General features: G+C 35.1%; 2 protein-coding genes across 7 annotated transcripts; one reads left to right on the top strand and one right to left on the bottom strand.

The window, feature by feature from the left end:
- Nucleotides 1–222: 222 nt before the first annotated feature.
- LOC141847390 (uncharacterized) lies at nt 223–13,479 on the top strand. 3 transcript variants are annotated; one of them, XM_074735433.1, is made up of 10 exons: nt 223–395; nt 1,317–1,605; nt 2,953–3,111; nt 4,113–4,196; nt 5,644–5,718; nt 7,623–7,715; nt 7,803–7,946; nt 11,507–11,614; nt 13,007–13,058; nt 13,149–13,479. In XM_074735433.1, the coding sequence occupies exons 2-10, from the start codon at nt 1,348–1,350 to the stop codon at nt 13,175–13,177; spliced, it is 1,002 nt and encodes a 333-aa protein (XP_074591534.1). In that variant the 5' UTR covers nt 223–395; nt 1,317–1,347; the 3' UTR covers nt 13,178–13,479. The 3 variants fall into 3 exon arrangements, with proteins under 3 accessions (XP_074591534.1, XP_074591535.1, XP_074591533.1); XM_074735434.1 differs by having other exon boundaries at nt 224–395; nt 1,432–1,605; XM_074735432.1 differs by lacking the exon at nt 223–395 and having other exon boundaries at nt 1,306–1,605.
- Nucleotides 13,480–14,141: 662 nt separating this feature from the next.
- On the bottom strand, nt 14,142–25,701 carry LOC141847543 (uncharacterized). Of its 4 annotated transcripts, XM_074735599.1 has the most exons (18): nt 25,482–25,701; nt 24,481–24,598; nt 22,726–22,913; nt 22,486–22,593; nt 22,332–22,396; nt 21,607–21,712; nt 20,040–20,123; nt 18,875–19,021; nt 18,172–18,300; nt 17,001–17,068; nt 16,131–16,164; nt 15,964–16,048; nt 15,600–15,667; nt 15,418–15,531; nt 15,287–15,322; nt 15,076–15,162; nt 14,614–14,705; nt 14,142–14,529 (listed from the first exon to the last, which is right to left on the bottom strand). In XM_074735599.1, the coding sequence occupies exons 1-18, from the start codon at nt 25,599–25,601 to the stop codon at nt 14,427–14,429; spliced, it is 1,752 nt and encodes a 583-aa protein (XP_074591700.1). In that variant the 5' UTR covers nt 25,602–25,701; the 3' UTR covers nt 14,142–14,426. The 4 variants fall into 4 exon arrangements, 3 of the variants coding, with proteins under 3 accessions (XP_074591700.1, XP_074591701.1, XP_074591702.1); XR_012603419.1 differs by lacking the exons at nt 14,142–14,529; nt 14,614–14,705; nt 15,076–15,162; nt 15,287–15,322 and having other exon boundaries at nt 15,448–15,531; nt 15,600–15,724; XM_074735600.1 differs by lacking the exons at nt 14,142–14,529; nt 14,614–14,705; nt 15,076–15,162; nt 15,287–15,322; nt 15,418–15,531 and having other exon boundaries at nt 15,614–15,673.

Raw genomic sequence — 25,701 nt, 5'->3', positions numbered from 1 at the left:
GAGGAGGAGAGAGGAGGAGTAGGGTGACTGGATGGGCGGACGTACAGTTTCGCTTGTTCCCGCGGCAGTACTTTGTTCGCGGCGTGGGCAATGTTTGAGAACAGGGAGGGAAATACGCGATCGACACCACGCGACTTGTCACGTGAGTGGTCGTCCAAATAAGCCGCTTTTAAGTGTAAGTATAGAAGTATAGATAAAGGCTAAGGGTTTTAGCTTTTGACCCCGATTCGTGTTTGCGTTCTGCTCTCTTCTTGCGACCTAGCCGCCGCACTGCCGGGCGCCGCCAGCGATCGCACGCTCCCCTACTCCCTGTCGACGCGCCTCGGCTTCCCGACCGGAGCGGCCGCCGTATCCCGGCGAGGTCACATATTCCCTGTCGACGCGCCGTATGCCTTGTAAGTTAAAACCCTAGGGGACATATTCTCAATTATTAGGAGTCGGATTGGAAAACCTGAGTGGTCACATATGGCATCTGCTGCCTGCATATGCATTTAAAGAGGAAACATATCTTGTTTGCTAGACCCAGTCAGATAGACAAACCTCAAGTGATCCTATTTAGTATATTGTTTGTAAATGTCAAGGACAAACTTTTCAGCTATTAATTATATGCACGATATATTATGTATTCTGCATTGGTGGTTATTATTAATTGTTATATTTTGTGTCTTTTATTGTATTTTTGTCTTTATTTTTTTATATGTTGAAATATGATGTGGATAAGTTGATTGATATACTGAATGATATATCTTAATCTTTTTATTGATATAATACTTTTATTACCCACCACATTTCTCCTGGCATATCATGAATAGATACAATGGGTCAACATCTACCTTTTGCATATACTTTTTGGAACCTTGTGTAGAGCATCCATTTTGTTAAGAAGTAATGAATTACTTTCTCTCCTGCTCAATCGTTTGTTCACTTGATAACATGTGCATTCTGTCTTGACAAACAGTTACAATTTCTAAGTTCCTTGTCAATATATTATAATCATATGCTTTCGAAAGTTTGGAAACTGATATTGATTTCATATTACCGTCTATCATCTTAAGCTATAACTGGCATAATGCAATAAAATTTTTATAAGAATATGAGAAATGCTTTCAGAAAAAAAACTAGTTCATCTTCTTAAATTGTATCATGTGTAGCAATTAATTCCAATTACATACACAAGTGAAGCAATTGAAATATTGCATCTTCATTTAGTTTCGTAAGCTATGTTGGCCATTGAGTCACAAATGTCTATATGTGAATTTTATTGTTATGAGTAATAAAAAACCTTGTGATTTTCTGCATTTATATATGGATTGCAGTTGTTTTTCTTCACCAAATAATTGTGGTGTCATGAGGAGCACTTTATGTGGATTTATTGGTACATCATGGCGAGGTATTTTGTGTAACACTAAACCCCTGGGCTTTGTCTTCAAGGGCTATCGTGTCCAGTGCTTTTCCACACGACGGTCGCGAGCTCGTCAGCTGCCCAAGGAAGGTCCACCAACAATAATGGAGGAAGAGAGCAATGCATTTTATGTTGTACGTAAAGGGGACATTATTGGTATCTACAACAATTTAAGGGATTGCCAAGCTCAAGTTAGCTCTTCGGTAATCTTTGTTTTTTTTCTTTTGCTTCGTGTTCAATTTATTTATCATCCCAGCTTCATATCTAAGCAGGAATTGCAGAGTATATATTTTAATATTTAAGAATTTTCATGCTTATCTTGTCCAATATAAATTGAACTTGTTGGTAATTTTCTTAGTTGATAAAATCGTGGTTGTCATGCTTGCCATTTTAGATCTCAAAAATTAGCTTGGTCTAAATGATTTATTTCCAAAATATAATTTGAATTGGGCTGAGGTCTCACGAATCTACAATTTGATTGTGTGCTTCTTTGCCGTACCCAAGTAGCTTCTTAGTGCTGATAACCTTGACTCGGTTGAATGATTCATTTACACATTTTAAATTTTGCTTTAATGATCTACTTTCTTTCATCGCATTCTGTTTGATGAAATTTCCAACTAATTGAGGTTCTTTTTGGATGATTATGTTGTAGAATCCTATCTAATTTTTGTCATGTTCATCCTTACAAAATTTGTCTCTTGCTATATAAAAATACAACACATAAACAATAATAACGATTCATTTATTGAAACTTTGAATAACTTGTATTATGCTTCATCATATTAGAATGATGTAAATGTGAATATATACATGTGATGAATCATAAATGCTGAATGTTAGTATTAAAAAATATATTGTTAAATTGTAGAACCTTATGATCCTATGCTTTGCACCTATGTATCTCCCTATTGTTGATAGGTAGGATATTGATTCTGACAACCTTTGTTAATTGCACTTGCCATGATTTTTGTGTAAGAGGCAAATATGGTGGGTACGTAACACTATATTTATTATATATACAATATAATAGGAATCAAAATTCAAAGAAATACATGACAACCAGATTGGATGCATGTCCAAGGAAACTATATGATTCAAACTAATTTGAATTGGTCTTGGAATGCTTCAAAGCGTGCCGAAGCATCGTGGCTATTAGCACGGTATGTTGATAGCCAAAATGTTTAAAAAATAAAACACTGACATTTCATATTTGAGATTTGCACCTTCTGTGGGAACTTAGAGCATGAAACAAACATCAGGAAACATTTTATTCAAGTGGATGGAACTTATCTGTTTGTCAAATCAGCAGATTTTGGTTATGGTTCTTACACATAAACAGTTGCTTCACATAGTGCCTGATGGATTATGGAATATATATACTGCACTCTATAAATTGTTGTATGATATGATGTTTGCATTACTAAGGTTGGATATAGTGAGTTCTTTATATGTTTGTCATGATAAGCACACGTTTAGAATTTGTTTATTTTTTGCTTGTGGCGAATCCTCATGCTAATAGTTATCTATGTTATATGAGCTTGATCATGTAGGTGTGTGATCCATCTGTCAGTGTGTACAAGGGTTACAATTTGCGCAAAGAAACAGAAGAATATCTCGCTTCTCAAGGACTTAAAAATCCGTTATACTCTCTCAAGGCAGCAGATTTGAAAGAAGATCTATTTGGCGAAATCTTGCCTTGCCCTTTTCAGGTAGAATAAATAACTTCCTGATCTTTACATTAGAGCATTTCTACCTGTATGGAAAAGTTACAGTCTGCAGTAAATATAACTTTACTTTTTCCTTTTTCAAATTTTTTCTGGGCTAAAATCTTTTCACATCTTTATAATGGTAGTATATGATATTTCCAATATTATTCTGTTGATTTTGTTATGAAGGTAATTGGACACAATACTCATTGGTCAGAAAAGATCCATGCAAAAAATTTAATTGCTTGGAACTTGCACTACTTAATTGTCTTAGGAAAGATATTATTTGTTTACTAAAAACAACTCTCACTTACAAAATTGCATGTGGATTATATGTAGTAAAATTTCCCTATTATATGGATGAACATGTATCCCATTGTTTTGCTTGTAGAGGTATCAATGGATCATACTCGAGTTATGCATGACTAAAGCCCAAGACCAGCCACTTCCATTCGGGCCGTGTAGTGCCCGACATGGCTGCAGATGGTCATGCCCAAGATTGCTCTAGGTATATCATTGGTCGTTTCTAGGTTGGGACACTGGGCCCAGAATTTAATTATTAAAAAATATGGTATATAAAAAATATCTAAAAAAATATTATAAGAGTAATTTAATAATTTTTAAATTGCTATGGCTTATTTTAGAGGTAGAAGTTGTAATATATACAATTTTATCTGGAAAATATATTCAATAGAATAGTTTATATGCCCTGCAAGCCCCACAGGCCAACTCATGACTTGTGCTCCGAGCACAGTGTGTTGTGCTGGATGACCCACCTGTTTGACATCTCTATCTGCATGTAAGATTCCTACCTACAAGTTCTGCATTGTGAAATCGTAAACAGCAGATAGATATTGCTATTTTCTTTGTGATGGTACATTATTGGTTTGTAGCTAAGGATGAACCTCTACAATTCATGTTACCTTTGCACTTCATTAAAGGTTGGCATTTTTTTTTCAATTGTTTGAGATTGACAATTTTTTACATGTCTTCCTTGCTTCCAGCAACCAGATGGTCTTGCTTTTCCACCTGATAAATCACAGAGCCCATCACCTCCCAAAAGAACAAAGGATGTGATGGATAATTTGGTAATTTTGTACTGCAAACATTCCATCAGTTCTTTTATGTTTGTTGTAGAATGCAATTGCATAACTTGTAGATTTGGAATTTGATTCTAAATTGCTGATTTGATTTTATCTTAGCACCTTTGTGAACAAGATTCTTTCTTTTCTTTTTTCTTTCAAATGCCAGAAGCCATGGTTTTTCTTTAACCCTTTGCCCATATTTATATGATCAGTCAAATCCTTAACTGACTGTTGGCAAGGGGCATTTGATATGATTCAGTCTCATATTCATGATGGTAAGAAATTCAAAATAATGATTGTATTGTGACGTTGAATTGTTGCACAATGCCCTCAACCCTCCAGCTTCTCAGTGTTTGCATGAGAACTTTGCGTTGACATCTTTGTCTGTTTTCTATCGCTAATCACTCTAATACTTGACTGATTGTTGGCAAGGGGCGTTTGATTTGATTCACTTGTATATTCATGATTGTAAGAAATCAAAACAGATCATTGTGAAATTATTTTCAATAAAGTAATTTGTCCTTGAAAAGAAAGTTTTAAGTGAATAATTACATGGTACATGATATCAATATCCTGTGAGGATCAGACACACGAAAAACCTCAATATTGTGCTTGTTGGATTGGTCTGATTGCGATAAAAAAAACACTAGCAGATTATTAGAAGGTTTAGATCATAGATTGTGTTTGGATCTAAACCATTTAACTAGTCTTGTATATCCTGAATTTGTTTACTTTATTTACCACCATAAGCTATCACCTAAAAGTATGGTTGCTGATATCACGTCTTGTAAAATTTACCTTTTTTTCTTAAGCTACACAGGATTACTGAACATGATTCTGGAAGTTACTCTCCCTTTAACACCCAAAATATTTTTCCTTTGTTCAATTGTAGGTTCAATTTTTTACAAGACTTACTGAAATTTCTTACCTTTCCAATTTAACATTTTATCGTGATTTCTTTTCTTATGTTCTTGTATATAATCTTAGTTCTTGAATTAAAAATTTTTAGTCTCATGTCCACAATTCAAGTTTCAATTTTACATTAACCAAAGACATGAATTATCACAGATGCTATTCACATAACATGCACTAAGGAGATTTGTCTTACAATTTTAAGTTTAATTTGTAGTATTATAAAGAAAGAACATAGATCGGGTGCTTGCCATAGTAGTTAGATTAATATATATTCATCTTGTTTCATTAAAACGATTGCCTGGTATTTTTTGTTTTCTTAAATCTATCCCAAAAATTGGAAGAAATTCTATTGTAAACTTGATCAATTCTATAGTATTCATATGCAAATTTCTCCCATAGTTGTCGCCTATTAAAGTAATTACACAAATTATTTTTTGCAATACATTGCTTGTTCATGACAGCTCTGACATTTTAAGAGCGGTATTTCATTTACAGTAATTCTTCTTTGTTTTATCTTTTTCCATATATTAACCAGGAAGCGGCTGGGGCAGGTTCCATTCTAATTGCTGAACAGTCAAAGAAACAAGCGAAACTAAAACATTCTCTTGAGGTACTATCAACATCTTATAATAATATGAGTAGATGTCAATGCTAATGCTTGATGTATTATCTACTTCTGTGATGCTTGTTTGAACTTCTCTATATCTAACTGACAAGGAATTACAAGAATAGATGCCAACTCCGTTGTTCTGTCTAGTCTGTCTAATATAGATATTCTGCTCATCTGGTGAAAAACTGATTGTATTCGGCTAATTTGCTGTGAAGGAATGGCAGTTGTCAGATAGTTGGAATGGCATTAATAGAGAGTTCACTGTCATCACAGTTGCCTTCTATCACTTCAATTCATAGTTATTAAAGGTGCTCGTTTGGCTTCGCCTAGGCTGCGCCTTAGGCGCAGCCAGGTGAGCTTCTTGCGCTTGTGCGCCTTAAGTGTCTGCCTTATGAGAGGAGGAAGTAATCGATCTTGAGGAAATCGAAGAAGATTCAGCTATACAAATCTAAAACATCTTATGATAATGATATGATTGAGGAAGATGATGAAGATTTTGATGATTTCAATATTTGAAGTTGTTTTTAAATTTAAATTATGTGCATAACATATTTATTTGCTAGTGAATTTTATATTTACATTATTTTTTAATATTTTATGGACTTTTGGTTTGTTAGTGAAATTTTTTAGCAGAAATTCCTTATATATGTTTGAATTGTAAAAATTTATAACGTCTTACTTCAATAAGGCGTGAGGCCCCATAGTACTTATGTGATTTTGGGTCTCTCACGTCTTAAATAACTATGCTTCAGTTCTGCATGCCTTCGCCTCCTTTTCTCGTGTATTCTTGCCATTGTTTCTGCATTTATTTCTGAGGCATATAATGAAAGCATTGATGATGATACCAAGTCTAATATACAATGTCATTCATCTTTATTGAACATTAGATTTCCTTTCATCTCATTGTGGCTGTTGTCATCCTTTGGGATGTGAGAGAATTTTTCTGAGTTGGAGCTGCCTGTTGGCAAAGTGGTCTTTTCAATGGTTTTTGGCATTGTACTTCAGCTTTTTATCTGTACCATAAGAAAGCTGCAGAGATGCAGGCTGAAATAAACATTAGCAGCGAGCATGCAACACCAGCAAGTTGCTGTCCTCAGATCTTCTCATCTTGCATTCCCCACAATTCTTAGTAGGACAAATTAAAGTTATGTAAAATCTGTGAACTGTGGAGATGTCAAACCATCTCACTTCTTTGGAATCACTTGCTTAGTACAATTGGTGCCAATCATCCTATTATCACCCTGGATGCATGTTGTATAGTTAATGCCCTTTATGTGCTTGGCCTTTGGTATTTGTTCATGCGATGGGAATCATTGTTATTGTATGACTCAGAAATTCATTGATTTTCGTTCCTGTTCCACTTGCATTCTGATTAAAAATTTAATCACTCAAGCAACATTTTTTTCCCCCATTACTATGAAGTTTCTTTCATATAAAAATTTTAGCTGTACAGAATATGGAATACAGCTGTGATAAGCAAGATCAAAGGTGAGATTTTAACTTTTTGATGGTCCATAAGGGTGTTACATGAGTCTGTAGGAAATATGGTATCCCCATAATAGGAGGTATGATAAGAAGACGTTTCCTTGTCATGGGCAAATAACAATCATAACGTGGAGTCAACCAGAATGTTGTATCAAGCAAGATGGTGATGGTTTGAAGCAACATATCTATGATTTCATATTATTTCAAGTTCAAGAAATGATCTTAGTCCTTAGGAGATTAGCATAAACTCAGAGGAAAATTTTTGACCTTAAAATTTAAGTTAATATCATGGTTGATAATGATTTTTACCAGTTATTGGCTCCCTCCATTATCAGCTGCAATTTTTTTGTCTATTTATTATACACTAGTTTTTAATATTTCTCCATCATCAAGGAATTTGATGAAGCTAGTATTTGCAGAGGTCCTGCATTCTCGAATTTGATGGTGCATCTAAAGGAAATCCTGGAAAATCTGGTGCTGGAGTAATTCTTCGTAACCGTGATGGAAGCCTGGTAAATACACACTGACTTTTTTCTATGACTTTGCAGTTCTATATTTTTAAACTTAACAATGTAAGATTCCGCTTTCATGTGAGGAAGATTTGTCGACTCCGAGAAGGCTTGGGTGATGTCACCAACAATGTTGCTGAGTATCGGGCACTGATTTTGGGAATGAAGTATGCTCTTAAGAAAGGTTTTAAGCAAATTCATGTCCAGGGTGACTCGAAACTTGTCTGCTTGCAGGTTTGCAATTCTTTGTTTTGTTGGTTGATTTGTTTCCTTGCTTATTTGCATTATGCAAGTTGCTTAATAACATTGAGATAATCCTGGAATTTTAATGTTCTTTCTTGAACTTAGCTTTCACAGGATATGACTGTGGATGTTTGAGCAATTTGTTAGACTATGAATTTGAGACTTTGATGTGACTAGCCACGATCTTTGAAATTGGCTAGTTCTCATCTGGATTGGGGGAGTTTGTTATGTTCTGATTTTTCTGATAAACCAGACAATGTGTATCATCCAAAACCCTCCCCAAATATATACCAATGAGAACTCGACTTAAACCAGACTAAAAATAGCCAACTAGGTTCGTCTCCTGTTGCAATTATTGTAATTTGAACAATTCCTAGCATCTTGAAAATATAATATCTACTGTAGGGGAAAAAATTGCATGTAGTGAGTGAGGAACGGTAAGATAGAGTATCCTATTTTGTACTAACTCCTGAATGATCCTTGACAATCTATTCAACTTGCAGCTTGTTTGTGGTCCTTGGAAGTTTTTTTTTCACATGCATTCTAGATGTTATTGTCATCATCAACTTTGTTTCTCTCAATTATTTAGGGCTGGCTAAATCAATCTTTATCCTCTCTGGAGCTCTATGGTGGACTAAATCAATCTTTATGCTCTATTGAGCTCAATTATTTTCATCACTCTAGATCTCCCTGCATAATTTCTTCCCTCAACTTTTAACACAAAGGAAATGATGCCTCGTTAACTTGTAAGTTGATACCCTCCATGGCTTATTCCTTTGCTACCTCAACTGTTCACAACCTCCAACAACATCCCTTGAACTAGGGTTGCTCAGTAAACTCTGGTGCATTACCCTGTGTATGGGTCCTTACATTCATATCCCTTCAATTGGGTACTTGGATATCTAAGCTTGGCCATGTGATGACACCTATCCTTTGCACTGATGTGTAGTGTAGACTCTTCAGAAGGTAGTAATTATTAACTTGTCTTTTCCAATAAAGGTAGGTAATTCTTGGGAGATTATAATCAACGTCAAATCCTAATGTTTGTTAGTAAGATTTGGAAAGAATAACCTTGTTTTGTTTTTTGATACCTGTAACCCATAGCAGAGATCTTTCATGTTTCTTAGCCCATGCTAGGCTAAGGAGTCTCAGTAGATGGTTTACAAGTTATAACTAAGTAAAAATTCTTCAAGATTCAGTTGTTGGAACCATCCTTTGTAGAGTTACAGTGTGGCTATGATTACATCAGATGAGAAGAGAGAGGGAGAGGTAGGGAAGGTAAGGAGAGGAAGCCATAAGGTAGATTACTTGCCGATGAGATAGATAAGAGGGAAAGGAGTTGACAAGGAAGGAAAGGATCAAATTGCTCTAAATATCATTTCATTGCCTTTTAAAAAATCAATTTTCTTTTGTCACTGCTTGAAAACTGCCGGATGGTTGTTTCAACCTTTGGTATGAACAATGTTCGACATTATGGCCCATATCTCCTTCTTGCTGCTTGCAGCTGTAGAATTCCTTGTCACCCTTTTCTCCAATTGTAGAATTCCTCTGTGGCTTGTTGATCTCCAATTGTAGCCTTCTCTTCTCCAATTTGAGGTCTTTTGCCTTGGTCTGTAGATAGTTGATATAGATGATGGTATGGGCGAGGAGGGAACCCTTGTCCATTTTGGATACAATGGGGATGCCTGTGGGTAAGCCGTAGAAGTGTTGATTTAGCCTCTTTTGCCGCTGCCGCTCCACTTCTTCCATGTTGTTGAGCAGCTCCTCACGGCCATTGGCTGACATCCGATGCTGCTTTGGTGCAACTTCGTTGGAGTTTCATGGGAACACTCTTCACTTTTTAGTTCAACAACTTGAGGTTCGTATCCAATATAGCGGTTCCTCATGGCTATTGGTCAACTTCAAACCCTATTTCTTTGGCACAACTTCTGTTCATCTGTCATGGCTTGATGATATCTGATATCATAGTGGCAAGCACCATAATTGGTTATAGAGGGAAGATTAATAATTTTTTTGTCAATTGGACAGCTTTTTCCTTTGTTTTTGTCAAAATTTGGATGGAAGCAAAATTATCCCAAATCCTTCTCATGTAATCATTTGTGGACTCCCTTCTATCTGCAATCTATTATGCTTTGTTTCCTTCGAGGTGCGGACGGAAGAGGGGAAAGGAATCCTTGCGGAAATAAAATCTTTCAAACGAAGGAAGAGAAGAGAAAAGAGAAAGAAGAGGAGAGAAACGAATCCTACGGAAAGGCTACAGAAGGAAGAGGGAAAAAAGGGGAAAACAATGAAAAGAAGGAAAGGAAAAAAAGGGCAAAGGGAGGCACTAGAGAGGATCGATTGGACGTGCAGTGCAGGTAGCAAAGGTCTTCGCGCACGCTGGTTCCTTTCGCATCTTTGTCCATGTCAGACGGGATGGGATGGAGTGGGAGAAGAAGATCAGGGCATTGGCGACCCCCCCCCCCCCCTTCTTCCCAAGCTTAAATTTCTCACTACATGAGATCCAATCCAAATACACCCACAAAAATTAGAGAGCAAATCTCAAGTTCTCTCAAATAATCAAACAAAAAAACTTATTATTTCCAAATGCAAAACACCAGCATTCCGCCCTACAACTCACTTCCGCCTTAAAAATCAGAAGGCCGCTAGCGTAATTGCTTTTCGATAACGAATCGAATCAATTTGCAAATATCCTTCCAATACCAATTAAGAAAATCTACCATCGGAAATCCTTTGATTCTACAACGATACCCCACACGCCTCATTGGAGGAATCGAGATTTCCCACAGAAGGCCAATTCAATTGAATGCTTCTGCCCACCAACCAACTCCGACTCACAGTCGTCGATCGTGTGGGCGTAATCCTCGTCGGTATATGATCTCAACAAGAAGGGTGCAAGGCGAAGCTCCAAAATGGGAAGGGTTGCGAGGGTGAAGACGATGAGCTCATTGGCTAATCCTAGTCGTCGCAGTGCCGTCGCCACCTTCAATCCTAAACCAAACGCTCAAATGGAGTTATCGGTGGCAAGGCAAGCGCCTCACCCCATGCAACAAGCAAATGTGATGGCTTTACAGACTAAGGCGCAGAGGAGAGGAGGAATGCTTTCTGTCCGATTTGAGCGGACGAAAAAAAAAATCAAAAAGTGATCCACGAATGGATTTACAAATCCATCTGTCCATTATTTGATAATCAGTAAACAGGGGAAAGGATAAGTAATCCATCCTTCTTCACAAAATAAACAGCGGAAAACTTTCCAAGCGGAAAACATTCATTAGATTTTCAATCCACCCCTCCAAGTAAAAACAGAGCATTAGAGTAATTGGCAGAAAAGGGTCATCCAGTTCCTACCTCTTTGTAGAATGTGGCACGGTCCTATTTATGATTGCCTTCAAATTTTTTATTCTTCTTCACGAGTTGTACACTCTGGAATATGATTGTATATTTTATGACATGGCTTTGCTTTTGTAAACTCACTGTGATGTTATGGTGCTTGATTACAGTTGGTATATCATGCTTGTTGTGCCTGATTCTGTATTTCTTTCATGATACAGGTAGAAGACCGCTGGCGAACAAAGAATCCAAATATGGCTGTCTTATGTAAAGAGGCTAAGGAACTAAAGGATTCCTTTGAGTCATTCAATATACAGCATGTTAAAAGGGTATCACTCTTGCCAAACTTGCCTATTTTGTACTCTATTATGCTCTTGTTGGTATCCAGCAACATATCTGGATAATTAAGGGGATTTTTTTAACCTCAGTTGCTTCTTAGGATTTTACTGATATAACCTTAAGTATAGTATTGTATTCCCTTTGCATGCTCATGAAATTAGTATTCCTATCTTTGATTACAAAAGTGAACTTGGAAATTGTGATTCTTTGTTCATAAGGAATGTTATTTCTTTCAATTCCAGGAATAGCCATTCATTCTTCAAAGAATACATATTCTTGTTCTATACAAATGTCGAAAAAGAATATATATACTCTGCATGAGCAAAGCAGTGTTGAGTGTTTTGATCTTGCTAATGAGCAGTTGATCTGGTTGGATGGTGTAATTAGGTAGGCTAGTCAAGCTAGGTGGCCTAGTAAGGCCTGGTGGATTGAGGAGGTTGGGTAAGTACTATTGGTCTATTGGACTTGATTGGGCTATATGAGTTGGGCGAACCTGGTGCGAAAATGGCAAATAGGGGCTGGCCTAGCAAGTCAAACAGATCAGTTGAGCCAAAGGGTGGATAGACGAGTCAGACAAATTATTTTGCAGAGGTTTTTTTTGTGAAAATTATTCTTTCTAATTATTATGTCTCTATGAACCAAACATAAGAATAGTTTTTAATGTTCATATGATTTTCTATCACTCGTCTATTCCATTCTGTGAACCAAAGCTCACGACAAATTCACAAATATAATATGATACATTAGACTAAAGTTTGTTATTTAATGAGATGCACGGTTACTTATAGAAATGTTGTTGTAATTGCATGAGTTGAACTCATTAAAACTCCTACTACCGGTTGCATTAGTTTAGTTTGAGTTTGTTTCTTACCTAAAATCTATGAATTGTTTCCCCGTTGGCAGAGAATATCTCTGTTGATTGATTCAGTACTCAAGCTCAGAAGGGTTGGAAAACCATTTGGGTCGAGCCTACTTTGCTGTGTTCATGATTGCTTATTTTTCTTATCAAGCTTTTTTGTTAGAAATTTTATTTTCATCTAAACTCAAGTTTTTACTAAGATTTAGATTTCTATACCTTTGTATATTAAACTAAACAAAAGAGATTACACTCGAGCTATAGATTAGTAGATTAACAAACTTGTTCATTTGCAAGTCCTTTTCATGAACTTTAACGAGCCAAGCTCATTATTTTTCAAGCTTATTTATTTTTAAATATTGAACAGATATAAATGATTTCTCATCGACCTGTCTATCAATACTATTCACAAATATTGTCTCCATTTACAAACCTGCCATTCTTCTATTTAATATTTCGATCCTTTTTCGCTTTATTTGCTGATGTCTTGTCCTAGTTAAAAATATTTTGTGTTTTACTGTTGAAGGAGTTCAATTCTGATGCTGATGCTCAAGCAAACCTAGGCGTCGAACTCGCAAGTAAGAAACCTGAACTTGCTTATCTTTTGCATGGCAATTGTACATCATCTTCCACTAAGAGAACACTTGTGCTACTCTATCTTCTTGCAGTTGGAGAGATTCAAGAGGAGATTCACTAAATTTTTAATTCAAGCTGGAGAACTCCATTTTTCTATTTATCCGAACAAGTTTTTCGCGGATGACTCAATGGTATACTTTCAGCTGGCAGTTAATTTTGGAAACCTGATTTATTTTTTGACCGACACGATGTAGTTTTTGATGGCGGAAGTTTCCTGCTTTTTAGCTCTGGTTGCCCGCAGGCAACCTTCTTATTATTATTATTATTATTATTATTATTATTATTTCATGTATTTGCTAGCATTTTACCAGAATACAAATGATTACTTGAAATGACTAAATCACGCCTTATGGTTTTTTTTAATTGAAAGGGTGATTTGTTTTTTTTTCTCCATCACTGAAGCTGTTTTTGAATTAGCTTGTGATAGGGTTCGTGTTTTCTTTTCTTAAAAAAATGGATGTCCTAGGTGTAAAATAAAACTGATGTCCTAGATGTGTTGAGATTCATCTGTATTTTTTAATTTATTTTAATAATTGATTGAAAATAAAAATTAGGAGATTCATATTCTAATGATTGATTGAAAATAACAATTAAGAAATGACATGGAAAGCAATCCAAATGAGTTGGGAAGATATAAATTTCAAATTAAGTCTTGTCCAGGTATATGATATTAAAATCCATATAATTAAAATAAAAAAAGTTTACAAAAATAAAATTAAACAATAAATACTTGTAATTTGCATCGTTAGTCTAACTTTAATTTTAACTAGTGGTATTCACGAGAAAAATGTAGGTTTAAAATGATACATATATATATATATATAATCAAATTACACACTTTAGAACAATAAAAATGCTAGTTTTCTGCGAATGAAATTAATAAAAAAAATGAACCTCACAGGAACAATATATAGAAAAAGAACATTGAAACAGTCCCAATCTGCTCAAATCAAAATTCTCAACCACTCATTTGGGATGACGTAGTAGTAGTCCTTATGGGAGGCCACGGTACCTCCGTGTTTGTTTTATTGAAAGAAGGAGAAACAAAATCATCTCGTCCTTCAAAATTCAACTCTGTTTTACAAAAATACTTGTCAATATCTTAAAAGCATCTGTATGCTCTCGAGAGTTTGAAAACTTACTTAACACTAACACATTCACAGTTACATGTATCATTTGATCACAAATTTTAACTCTAATACCTCCTGTTTATACCGGTATGTTTCTTTTTTGGCGAACTCAGAAACCATAAACACAGGTTTTAATATAATGACAACTTAAGCTAAAATCTGCTTTTGGAAGTTAACTTATTAATTAATTTGTTTGTAGTCTAAACCGGACCCATATTTCCATGCTTCTAGACGCCGATTCCATGCGTATTTGCTCCTATTTGGAAGATACTTTACCCATGGCCTTGTAAGAAAGAAAAGGCATGGGGTGATAGATTGAGTTTACAAAGAAATAAGAAGAGCAGATAGTTGTATCTAGGTTACATACCTAACAACAGGATCAATGTAGCTTGAGAGAAACGTGTAGAAGCCGAGCATAAAAAAATGAAGAGACCAGTCGAGTATGACCTCCAGTCCAACCTGAAACAAAAGCATTGATATTTCTGAATTTTGTTTCATGGTCTTGTAAACGGAATAAAATGGCTCGAGGAGCCGACAGAAAACTGAGTTAATGAACAAGAATGTAATGAAACTTGTCGGTATTGTGATTTAAACTTATTTAGCAATGTGTCTGTCAATTGGATTGGGCAGTTAATCCCACATAATGAATTGCGGGGTAACAAAAAGAAGTTTTACAAGGTTATGTGTTCTTTCATATATGAGGGTTATGACAAGAATAAATTTAAGGGGGGAGTGAAAGAAATAAATGCACCACCCAGGAATAATCCAACTTTGCAGTAAGAACACAAGCTAAGGAAAAAAGCAATATGAACAAAAACAAGGATATCACCTGCTTGAATATGGAAGGCAATATTTGGGGTTGGGTTAGCATCACAGAACCTAAGGTCTTCGCAAGAGGTTCAAATTGTATCACATCCTACATGATAAATAAATAAATAAATAAATTGGTTAATGACCATTTTGAATTTTTCCAGGCAGCAAAACAAACACTTTTTGCAAAAGAAGACGAAAAACAAGTGAACCTAAAAAAGGTTACTCACCTGTAGAAAAGGCCTAATCACTGCATCCCCAAGTTTCTAAGGGAAAAATGATTGACACGTGATCAGAAATATTGAAATTGACACTTAAATGGAAATTCTTTTTGATAGATTATTAAGAAATATTCCTCTACCTGCATAGTTTGGAAATTGAGATATAAAAGTTCATTGATAAAAGTTGGTGAGACCTCAGTATGATTTTTTGCTGACATTGCTCTTTGGAACAGCCATGATGCACTTAAGTTGGGCTGCAATGCTTGTTAGTCCTAACTCAGGTAAGAGACATCCAGATAGGAAAAGAAGCAAAACTACTAACCATGTAAGGGTTTATCATACTCAAATTATATGCATCGAGGAAATTTCCCGTTACTGCATCACATATACCTTATTCTCCAATACACGCAAATGATAGTTAGATTTTACAGATCTGGTTGACCTTTACTACAGTTTACAAAGAACAAGGAGAGTTAAGTACCATATAATGTGATGAAGTTGAAAGAAAACTAATTAAGGCAGTCTCATTTTGTTAATAGTTATAAATAGCAACAAACACAATCACCCATAATCTCATATTGTTCTCTCTCTCACTAACACATTCTATGGCCCAGACGAAAGTTAATTTATAATAAAAACTTCTGAATGACAATCTTCAAGAATAACAATGTATGAAAATATCTTACCAGTTGACAACCGATTAAGGTGCCTGCTCATACTTCCAAAACCACCAAAAGACACTGGTGATTGAATACCACTGGCATCGCCAACCTGAAAAGAAAATGATTGATGAGCATGACATAAGTAATTATAGAATTTACTCATCCAAACAACCATTAACAAGGAGAAAAACCTGTAATATGCGATCAAAAGCTGCAGGCAAGGGGCTGTGTAGTGGAAGAGGTAAGAACCCAGCGTCAGAGGGACGATATAGTTATCAATGCTCAGTAGTATGGAATATATGATGAAATAGCATTGGCTTTTCCGACAGGAAAGAGAAAGTAGATTTACTTTTATATTGATACTGCTTTAGAAATTTTACATAAATTGTATGAAAGAACTTAATGAAAGCACAGGAATTGATTGACTTAATAACGACACATAATGATGACCAATAAATTAGATAGTCTCTAGAAACTAGACTGAGACAGTATCATCAACAGAATAGTTATTGATATCTGAAATTGTTGGTAAACTTAAACAAATTATTGTCATTGAACAATATACTTCGAAACACTAAGTTGTCTTTGAACCAAGTTTGAATATTGCCATAAATATTAATAGCATGCACTAAAATAAACATTTGAATGTTGTGAATCATATCTTGAACAATAAATTCAGGCACAGCTACACGTCCTAACAAACACCTCAGAATTTCAACTGACTTCAATACAGAATCATAGCTTTTAATTACTGTAGTGGTCATTGTATTTCTTCCCTATTGGCAGTCACTCAATCTCCATACTTTTCAAGGCAGATGAGTTCTAGAGGATACGAGTTCCTTCTAGACCCTAAATTATCCATCAACATAATTAATAACACACTTGTAGCAAACTACTTATTGTCCTACTTATTTAAGCATTCTTCAGTTTGGACCTGATAATTTACCTCCAACAGTTACTATAACACAGACAAGCCATGAGTTCAAAGAGAAACTTCAGTAGTAATAAAGTGAAAATAAATAAGTTATCAAGATAAAAAAAAAGTCATTACCACAATCTACCTGTCACGATATGTAGGAAAGATCCCGTATATGACCCTTAGTATCTCCAATCTCTCAAGAGGTACACCCTTCAGCAGAAACACGATATGACATGTCATTTTTTTAATCTCTGTTAGAGTATATGCAAAATTTGTTACTACAAGGATTTGTGGGAACACTCATAAACAAGCAATAATTTTGTCCAACCTATCAGAGTCCAGGAAAAAATTATGGGGCCTAAAATTTATATGCATTAATCATGAAAACCCATTAATATAAAAAGCCAAAAGTTGAGCAATTTCTCACGATCTCAAAATCCATCCTTCTTATGTAAGTGCAAAATCCAATTCCTTTATCTTGATATAAAGAAGTATCAGATGCTTCACCGATTTTAAGTTGACCATATATTAATTATCACCCTTTTTCTAGGATGAGCTCTCTTTACACGTAAGTGACATCACTAGTCATTGATATATCCATCATTCAATAACACAAACTATATATTGCTAGAGTTGCGAAAAGTTCATATCATGCATGAACTTGGGAAGGCAAGTAGTTTGAAAAGTTCTACAGAGTTGTGAAAGAATAGGTTTAGAGGAATAGTGTTGATGATTCTACATTTGCTAGAAAAAATGCAAGCACAATTGTGATACTAGCTATTTATGTAGATGGCACTCCATTAAAGAACGTGATCATAAGTATATCGTGAAACACTTAGGTGAAGTAAAGGTTGTTTCCCTTTAGGCATTAAAAAACTGTTGTATGCGGATCTAATCCTAAACATTCTAGTAAGAAGTTATCAGTGGACTTCACAAACTGAATGAGCTGAATGGACAATGCTGAACCACTTGCTCACCAAATTTATTTTTGTTATCTTTACTATCAAGCCAACACTTTGAAAACATAAAAATCTAGGATATATCTAATTGTTCACTGGCATTACCTCGAAGTTAGTATCCCTAATATAACACAACTATTTCAAAACCCCATCATTGATAATACAAATGAGATCAAAGTTTTCTAATAAGTTATCCTCTCCTATTTTAGGAAAATGGTGTCTACTTTTCACTATGCCTTTACATAATTAATTATTTTTCTTCGAAAAAAGCTTATAGCCACATGATTAAGAGGACATATACTCCATTTTTGGTGACGTTGATGTGTAGTAATACTTCTGTACTCAATTGCAAACCTGATAAGATGGCAAAAGATCCCAATAGTCTTCCAAAAGGTCTTCTAACTTTGGGGACCCAGGTTTTGCTTGAACATAAGTGAACAAATAAGTAGTTCGATCCGTAGGACCAGAACCAGCAGGAAATGCCTACATAATCAGTCAGGTTAGAGACATAAATGATCAAGTAAAGCATACGACAATCGAATCTTTAGAAACCTAAAGTATGTTATTCCTAGAGTCAAAATAACCATAAAAAATGCATGGTCAAAAGGATTAGCTTGTCATACAACCTCTTTTTAAGATCAACAATGGGTTGCTTGTATTTTACCAAGTCACTTAGTGTGACTCTTTTTTATTTTGTGATAACATGTGACATTATAGATATTTATTCTTCAACTTGAGGGGAAGTGTTGGTGTAAATTAGTCATTCTTCACCTACACATGGCTAATTAGCATATGCAATGTTTTTTTTTTGGATCTCATATATACATGAATGGTGTAATTACATGACTCTGACTCAAGAAACATATTACATCATTCTACCTATGTCCAATTTTAATGTAACATTACTATGTTGGTTGATCTGCAACTGATGCAGGAACCAAAAGTTGACTAGTTTGTCATAGAGTGTATTTGCTAAAAGATCAAACTAAGTTGAATTTATTGTGAAAATACTTATCTTCTTTCTAATTAAGATATCATAGTGAACTAGCTGACTTACCTCCCAAAAGTACTGCAGTTGAGTATCTTGAATTTTCTTTGAAGATGAACGAGAGAAAATAATATCACTTGAAGTGTTCTCATCAAAACCACGTGAGCAAGAACCAACAACAAGACATACACCATCTGGTTTTCTGCAAGACCTGATCTGCAAAGGAGACAAATTTCAGCTTAACAAACCAACATTTGATACAGAACTAAGATGATAAACCATACTTTATTTATTAAGAAAACTAGGAAAGAACTAAAAATATTGGTAAATTGAGGTTTTATTTAGCTTGATCTTGGCAAATTGTATTTGAGGGCATCTTGTTTTGAATTGGGTTTGAGTGAAATTTCAGCTTGATTTATCGAACAAGAATCAACCGGTGGAAATAAGGTGAACCAATGGTTCAGTCAAATTGAACCAGACCCCTAGTGTAAATAAAACATGCCTCATTCCTCTCCTACGCCCCTCCCCCATCTGTTGCATAGCCAATAGGATCCCACCAATAAATCCTTCGACTCAATTTCCCTTCCATACCCTTATGTGTCCTATCGAAACCACCTCACTAGGTCACGAGAGATATTGTAAAGAAATTGAGCAAACCTTTAAGAGCCCTAGATTTCGGACTTCTTCCTCATGGCGATATCCTCCACGAGATCTAGGATGCAATTTGCAATTGACCCCTTCCACCATGTCCCCTCTCCCATGTATCAACCTTTCAGATCCCTCCTCTCTTCATCCCAATTTGCAATTGAACTATTATTTTTGTTGAGTGATATTCTCTCTAATTTGGAAGAAGCTAAGACAGCAGCAATGGGAAGTTCAACACTATAATTAACCATTGCCAAAAACACATGTTCATAATTATCAATTAGGTTATTCTTACTAATTGAAACACTTGATCTTGGATACTACTATTCATATCACGATAAGTAATTTTTTGTCGAGGGCAATGCCAACTTATGCTTCAATTTCCATTGTACTACAAGATTTTAAACCATGAAGAGAATTGAATATCAACAAAGCTAACCAAAGATCTTTATGGTGAAACTTTGAAGTAAACATCATAAATGCAAACTTCGCCGGAGGGAAATCATTAAATCTATGATTCTGGCAACAAACAAAAAGTAAGCTACAATGTGAATATGATAAAGTTCAAATGCATAAAAAGGAAACTTACTTGTTTTACTATTGGAGAAAAGTTGCCCATTGAATCAACAATAAGACGAGAATATAAGCTATCACCATTTGTTAGGTGTACAATCTGAATGTATAAACATCATCTTAGCATTTATTACCATATAATATTTTCCCAAAAAACAATTACAAATGACAATATATTGGTAGAGGAACAAGTAACTAGACCAGGCAACAAGCAATAACATCAGTCCACAAATTCACATGGGGAAACTAATTCTGTCCCTAACTTGATTCCACAATGCCTGAGGAATGCCCTGTTCTCTTCCAGTATTCACCAAATCAATGCCCCAAACTTCCAAAAAGATCTATGAAAGACATATGACTTGGATGGCTTTAGACACTCTGGTGAGAAGGGGATTGAAAATGTTTGGGCAGACAAGAAATGTTAAACAACCCCCTGAAGTCATAAATTGGTTGATCAACAAGACATCCTTGTGGCATAAATAATGTTTTAACAAAGTTGATGACGATGCATATATATACAAACATATAGACATACTCTTCCAGTATTTAGCTTTCTTTCTTTTTAAAAATATATATAACCTTTGCATTAAAGAGACGAAAGTCTGAATCAAATTTCAGCTTTCTGAAAGCATGATAAATATTAGATTTTTCCTTCCATTTTTCTTACCAATAAGAGAAACACATTTGACAAACCTTGTTTCAATGGTTCACATAAAGAGATGAACAATTATCAAACTGATAAGGAAAATTCTGAAGTCTGAAGGAGTAAAACAGTTTGCAGTCATCTAATCCTGAAATGATAGCTGTTTCTCATCTTTGAAATTTAAATTGATATTTTTTAAACCTTTCACTTGGAGCTTCATACACGAGGTCTAACAAAGGAGAAAATAAATTGCTCCGATAAATGATGATCATTATTTATCACAGTGTCTTTTACTCCTAGCACTATGCCAGTTAGGTAGTTACAGAGTAGTATTAATTTTATGTTTTTTATTTCACATCATTCATACTTAAAAGTTAAAACTACTAATTGTCATTAATACATCTGTATTACTTTTGTGCAAATTCACCTAATTTCTAACAATAATTTGAGTATATTCTTAATTTTTCATCATGATTTTGAAAATTAATTGGCATTCTTTTTTTGTTGTCCACACACACTTCTTAACAATAGTAGGAAGTTAATAAACCTTCAAGTCTTGTATCCTTCTTTTTAAAATTATATTTCCTGTTTCAAGAAATAGAAAGACTGTAAAATCTTTGGTTATCTATTTTATTTTACTAATTCGTCTTTTAATCATTTAACTTAAGATAGGTCATAAAGATAAAGTTGTTCTGAGATTTGTTAGTTTTTTACTCCAAACATATCAAAATTTCCCATATGATCTCAGCTACACTTTTGTCCAGCATTATCACAAAGGTTAGGGTAAACTTGAACACTTTCCAGAACCTTTTAGGATGCTGTAAAAGAATTAACACTTCCACACATCAAAATGGGCATGTTCTGCCAAATCAAGAAGTAATTATAAATTTATAATTTAATGTTGAATGTGCAATACCAGAAAATGGGAGGATTAACTTACGGCGGCATCATCATAGATGTGTATTCCACATATAACTTTTCCTTCAAAAACTACACCGCCTAAGGATATAAAGCGCCTTTTCACAGTCTCGATAAGTTTAGCTGGCCTACAATCAATTGGGAAAGTTATGTAGCATAGGCTTTGCAAATTTTGCTAGATATGTTGCACTTCATACTTCTAACATTTCAGTTTAGAATAGTCATGTAGCATAAATTTTGCAAAATTTTCTACATATTTTGCAATTCATACTTCTAACATTTCAGTTTAAGTAGAAGATTAAGGTTAAGGTTAAAACTTATTGGCTAACCACTAGCGCCAAAAGTTCGAGTTTATAGGAAAGGGACCAATTCATATGTGTGTGTGTGTACAGTTCACTTGATTACCCACCATATGAGTTTATGAGACAATATTGTTTTTTTTTTTTTGACACTGATGGGATTTTGGGAATTCAAAAATGTGTCGCCTTACTGATTTTAGCTGCAATTCTATATAATTTTATTATGCATGCATCCTAGGAATGATACTATGATTATATTATTTGTTCTCCAAGTGAATTGTACTGAGCTTCATGTTGCCCCTGTAAAGCTACCTATCAGATGGCATAGACGACATATCATGGTGATTCTTATGTAACAATTAAAAAGAAAAATAGTTATCCTTAAAGAGTATAACAAACATAAATCTTTTTACTGAGATCAAAGCAATATTCAGGTATGTAAACTCACGAAACTCCAAGATTAAGAATATCCTCAGTCCAAATATCACCTTTCGTTTCAAACCCGCATCTATTCTGCAAGAAAAATAGTAAGGAATTGTAAAAATTCTCTATGTTTTAATTGAAGAGTCCTTTCATGTAGAAAGAGAATCTCAAAGGCTCACAGGGTTAAACTCAACAGCAACAATATTCTCAATTTCTTCTTTTGAGAGAATGCCAACGTCTACAAGTTCAAGGAGCTCTTTTCTTGAAATATTCCACTCTTGTTCTCTCTGAAAAAAAATACCCTTGTTCACTACATGCGCACAAAAGAGAGAGAGAGAGAGAGAGAGAGAGAGAATTAACATATGTAATGCCTATTACTATCACAAATGCAACAGATCAAGTATATGCTATAATGGTACCCCTTTAATCAGATTTCTTTCAACTATCGCTACGCTAACACCTCTGGAAACAAGTGCAGTAGCAACAAATATCCCGAGTGTACCACCACAAACTAAAACATCGAAAGCACGGCCAGCATGTTCCTCCATATCTAAAATCCTAGATGAACCGGGAACACGTGAAACAACTTCAGGAACCTTTTCTTCTTCTGAAAAAGAAGTGGAAATGATTAAAATAGAAAAATGGTAATCCAATTAATTTCTATAACTCTAATACTCTTTGTCCTTACAAGAATTAGACAATGACAATTATGCATTTTGTGTAAGATCATATCAACAGATCAGATAAGTGTTCTATTTAGTTGTGGCAATGAAAATAGAGGATGAGTAGTGAAGGTATTGTAAAATATTCATTATAAATATAATAGCATGGTTAGAGCTCCTACACAAAACTTTAAAAAAAAATCAACCTTTTTGCTCTGAACATGGAAAGAAGTGGAGAAGATGATGATTCTTCTGTGTTCGCTTTTAATAGTGATATGAATTGAGAAGGAGACCATAATTGATCTTTTTCTCTCTGTGTAAATTGTATAGTATGACTATTTGTGTTTCTTTTGTAAATAATCTACTCATTATGTGTGGTATTGGGTAATTCTACAGAACCTCAAGAAAGTTATCCAATTTTGTACCCCATAATTGAAGTTGAGGGATGGCAAATGGTGGGCCTTGGACACCACGCAAGACCAACCCTGGTAATAGCAGGCTCTTTCTCTCCTTTGACTTGTCGAACAAACATCTCCAGAAGAGAACAAAACAAAGCAGACCTATCTACCAACTCAAAAACCAGATACTTGCCTATAATGCAACTAGGTTGCATAGATAGGGACACAATCCCCATGGTCAAAGTTATTGAGTTGCAGTTTAAGAAACTTTTAACAGTGCTATCACTCAAACACCTTGGCTAAGATGAGCTTCAAAGGTAGCATGTCTACAATGTGCATCATCTTTGGCAAATGACCCAAAAGCTCAATCGGGTCGAGCAGAGGAAGGCACTCCACCTATTCTCTCTCATCCTATTCAACATTAATCAGCACCATAGCATGCTGACCCAAGATATAACAATCAGTACCAAAACAATCTAGTTCTTAGCAATAACCGAACCCAGGATTAAAATGATACTTTAACTCTCGCCTTTTATACCTTCACACTTTCGTTCCTTGCATTTGCTCAATAAAAATATAGTATCTCTAGATATAATCATGATAGACCTCAATTAATGAATAAATATTCATATGCATATCAGCAACGCCTTACACTGACATATGGAATAATAATTGCTACCTAAATAGTTTGGTTCTTACCAACCATTGACCTAGCATCGGATAACATCGAATAAGACTTTAAACCTTGGTTATGATATCTCCTCTTTTTTATTAATTGTATTTGCTCAGTGAAGCATAGCATATCTGGATTTAATTTGATTGAACTAAGTCAATGAATAAACTTCCATAATTTTCTTGTGCCACCAAGCAAGGTGATAGATATTTTGTGCATAAAACTATGATTTTAATATACCAAAATGCTCTCTCTTAGTGTTTCCTTGCAGTGAGACCTGTTTTCCAATAGATAAAGTATAAAAAATTAATATATACATTATTTTTTATTATTAAAAGAAGAAAACTAATGTGCCAAATATCGAAAGGATTTTACTTTCACTAACAAAGTAGAGTTTTTCAGCAAACAAAATGAAAAAAAAAATGCAGTGTGAAGACAAACCTTGTGATGTTGAAAAGAGACTTGTCCATGCTTGGTCTAGTCTCTTCAAAGCATCATACGAGTAAACTCCTCCAGCACCACCAACTTCATTACTTGATGAAATCTTTTCCATGATTTTCTAATATGTTTTAAATTTGGTCAAAAACATTGATACTGTCAAGAAGAAACTATAGAAATGTCATAATAAAAGAAGAAGTTTCAAGCAATGGAACAGAACAATACACCAAAACAACACAACCAAGAACACCTAGCTAGAGGTCTAAATCTGTTTAGAAGGGAAGAAGCTAATAGAAAACGAGAAAAAAAATAACGAAAGACAAAGTCACAAGCATGAATCATTACTACCATAAATTATGCAAACAACTAGGTCTTGTATACTAGAATAAATATATGAACGAGGAATGGTTCAATTAGAACAGAGACACATAATAATTACCCTATATTATATTGAAGAACGGTTGCAGCAACTTGGAAACCCAAAGTAGTATATATTCATCCAATGAGCAAGTTGAGTTACACTTGTTGAAACATGCAGGTCCACGCTTCCATTCCCAACCTTTTATTGAAGCCAAATGAAAATATTCCCCTCGCAGTGTTTTATATATATATATATATATAGATGCAGTCCTCATAATTTATTTATAATTAACCCCAAAAAAAGTATCTATGAATTAGAAAAAGGCAGATAGATGCGCTCGAATAGTTTTAAAATATTGTTGTAGCCCTAGCCACTGCATCATCCATTCGTCTTCCTCGTACCCTCATAACCAACCCCCTTTTTCTCTTCTACAATTAAATTCCTAGGAAGAGTTCTTCACCTAGCCACATTACGAGAAAATTCCCATTCTTCCAAGAAGGACAAAATTTCGCCGTCAAGGATATAACCGGAATATTTCTCCGATCATGTCAATTACCAAAGCTGAGTTGCGATGGACTTGAAATCAAAATAATCGACAGAGATTCCAAGGCTTTGTGTAAACGAGGAACAGGGAGAAACTTGCCTGGGTCCTGGAAGGAAGCGCCGCGCGCGGCATAGACGACTTCCACCTGCTTGACTCATCTATCCTCCGCGTCCAGTGCGAAGCGGGGAAAGGATGGATGTGCTGGATTTGAAGCAACATTTGCTACCGGAGCTGCGATAGGATCCCTGCTATGAAGCAATGTGCGGTTGACGGACTATAAACGGAAGCTGATCGGCGGCGACGTGGCCTGAAGCGAACC

This window comes from Curcuma longa, chromosome 16, assembly GCF_044706935.1.
Source record: "Curcuma longa cultivar G26 ecotype Majalengka, Jawa Barat chromosome 16, ITB_CL_G26_1.1, whole genome shotgun sequence".
NCBI classification, from domain to species: domain Eukaryota; kingdom Viridiplantae; phylum Streptophyta; class Magnoliopsida; order Zingiberales; family Zingiberaceae; genus Curcuma; species Curcuma longa.
Note: the sequence above shows the minus strand (reverse complement) of the source record. Positions and strands in the feature narration are given on the sequence as shown.

Excerpts from the sequence above, each read along its gene's own strand:
- LOC141847390 (XM_074735432.1), top strand. The coding sequence starts at position 1,306 with ATGGATTGCAGTTGTTTTTCTTCACCAAATAATTGTGGTGTCATGAGG. Across the intron at positions 3,112-4,112 it reads TCTTGCCTTGCCCTTTTCAG|CAACCAGATGGTCTTGCTTT; the intron begins GTAGAATAAATA and ends CCTTGCTTCCAG. Across the intron at positions 7,947-11,506 it reads CGAAACTTGTCTGCTTGCAG|GTAGAAGACCGCTGGCGAAC; the intron begins GTTTGCAATTCT and ends TTCATGATACAG.
- LOC141847543 (XM_074735599.1), bottom strand. The coding sequence starts at position 25,601 with ATGTTGCTTCAAATCCAGCACATCCATCCTTTCCCCGCTTCGCACTGG. Across the intron at positions 20,124-21,606 it reads ACATCTATGATGATGCCGCC|ATTGTACACCTAACAAATGG; the intron begins GTAAGTTAATCC and ends TTATACATTCAG. Across the intron at positions 17,069-18,171 it reads ATCTTTTGCCATCTTATCAG|GGTGTACCTCTTGAGAGATT; the intron begins GTTTGCAATTGA and ends TTTCTGCTGAAG.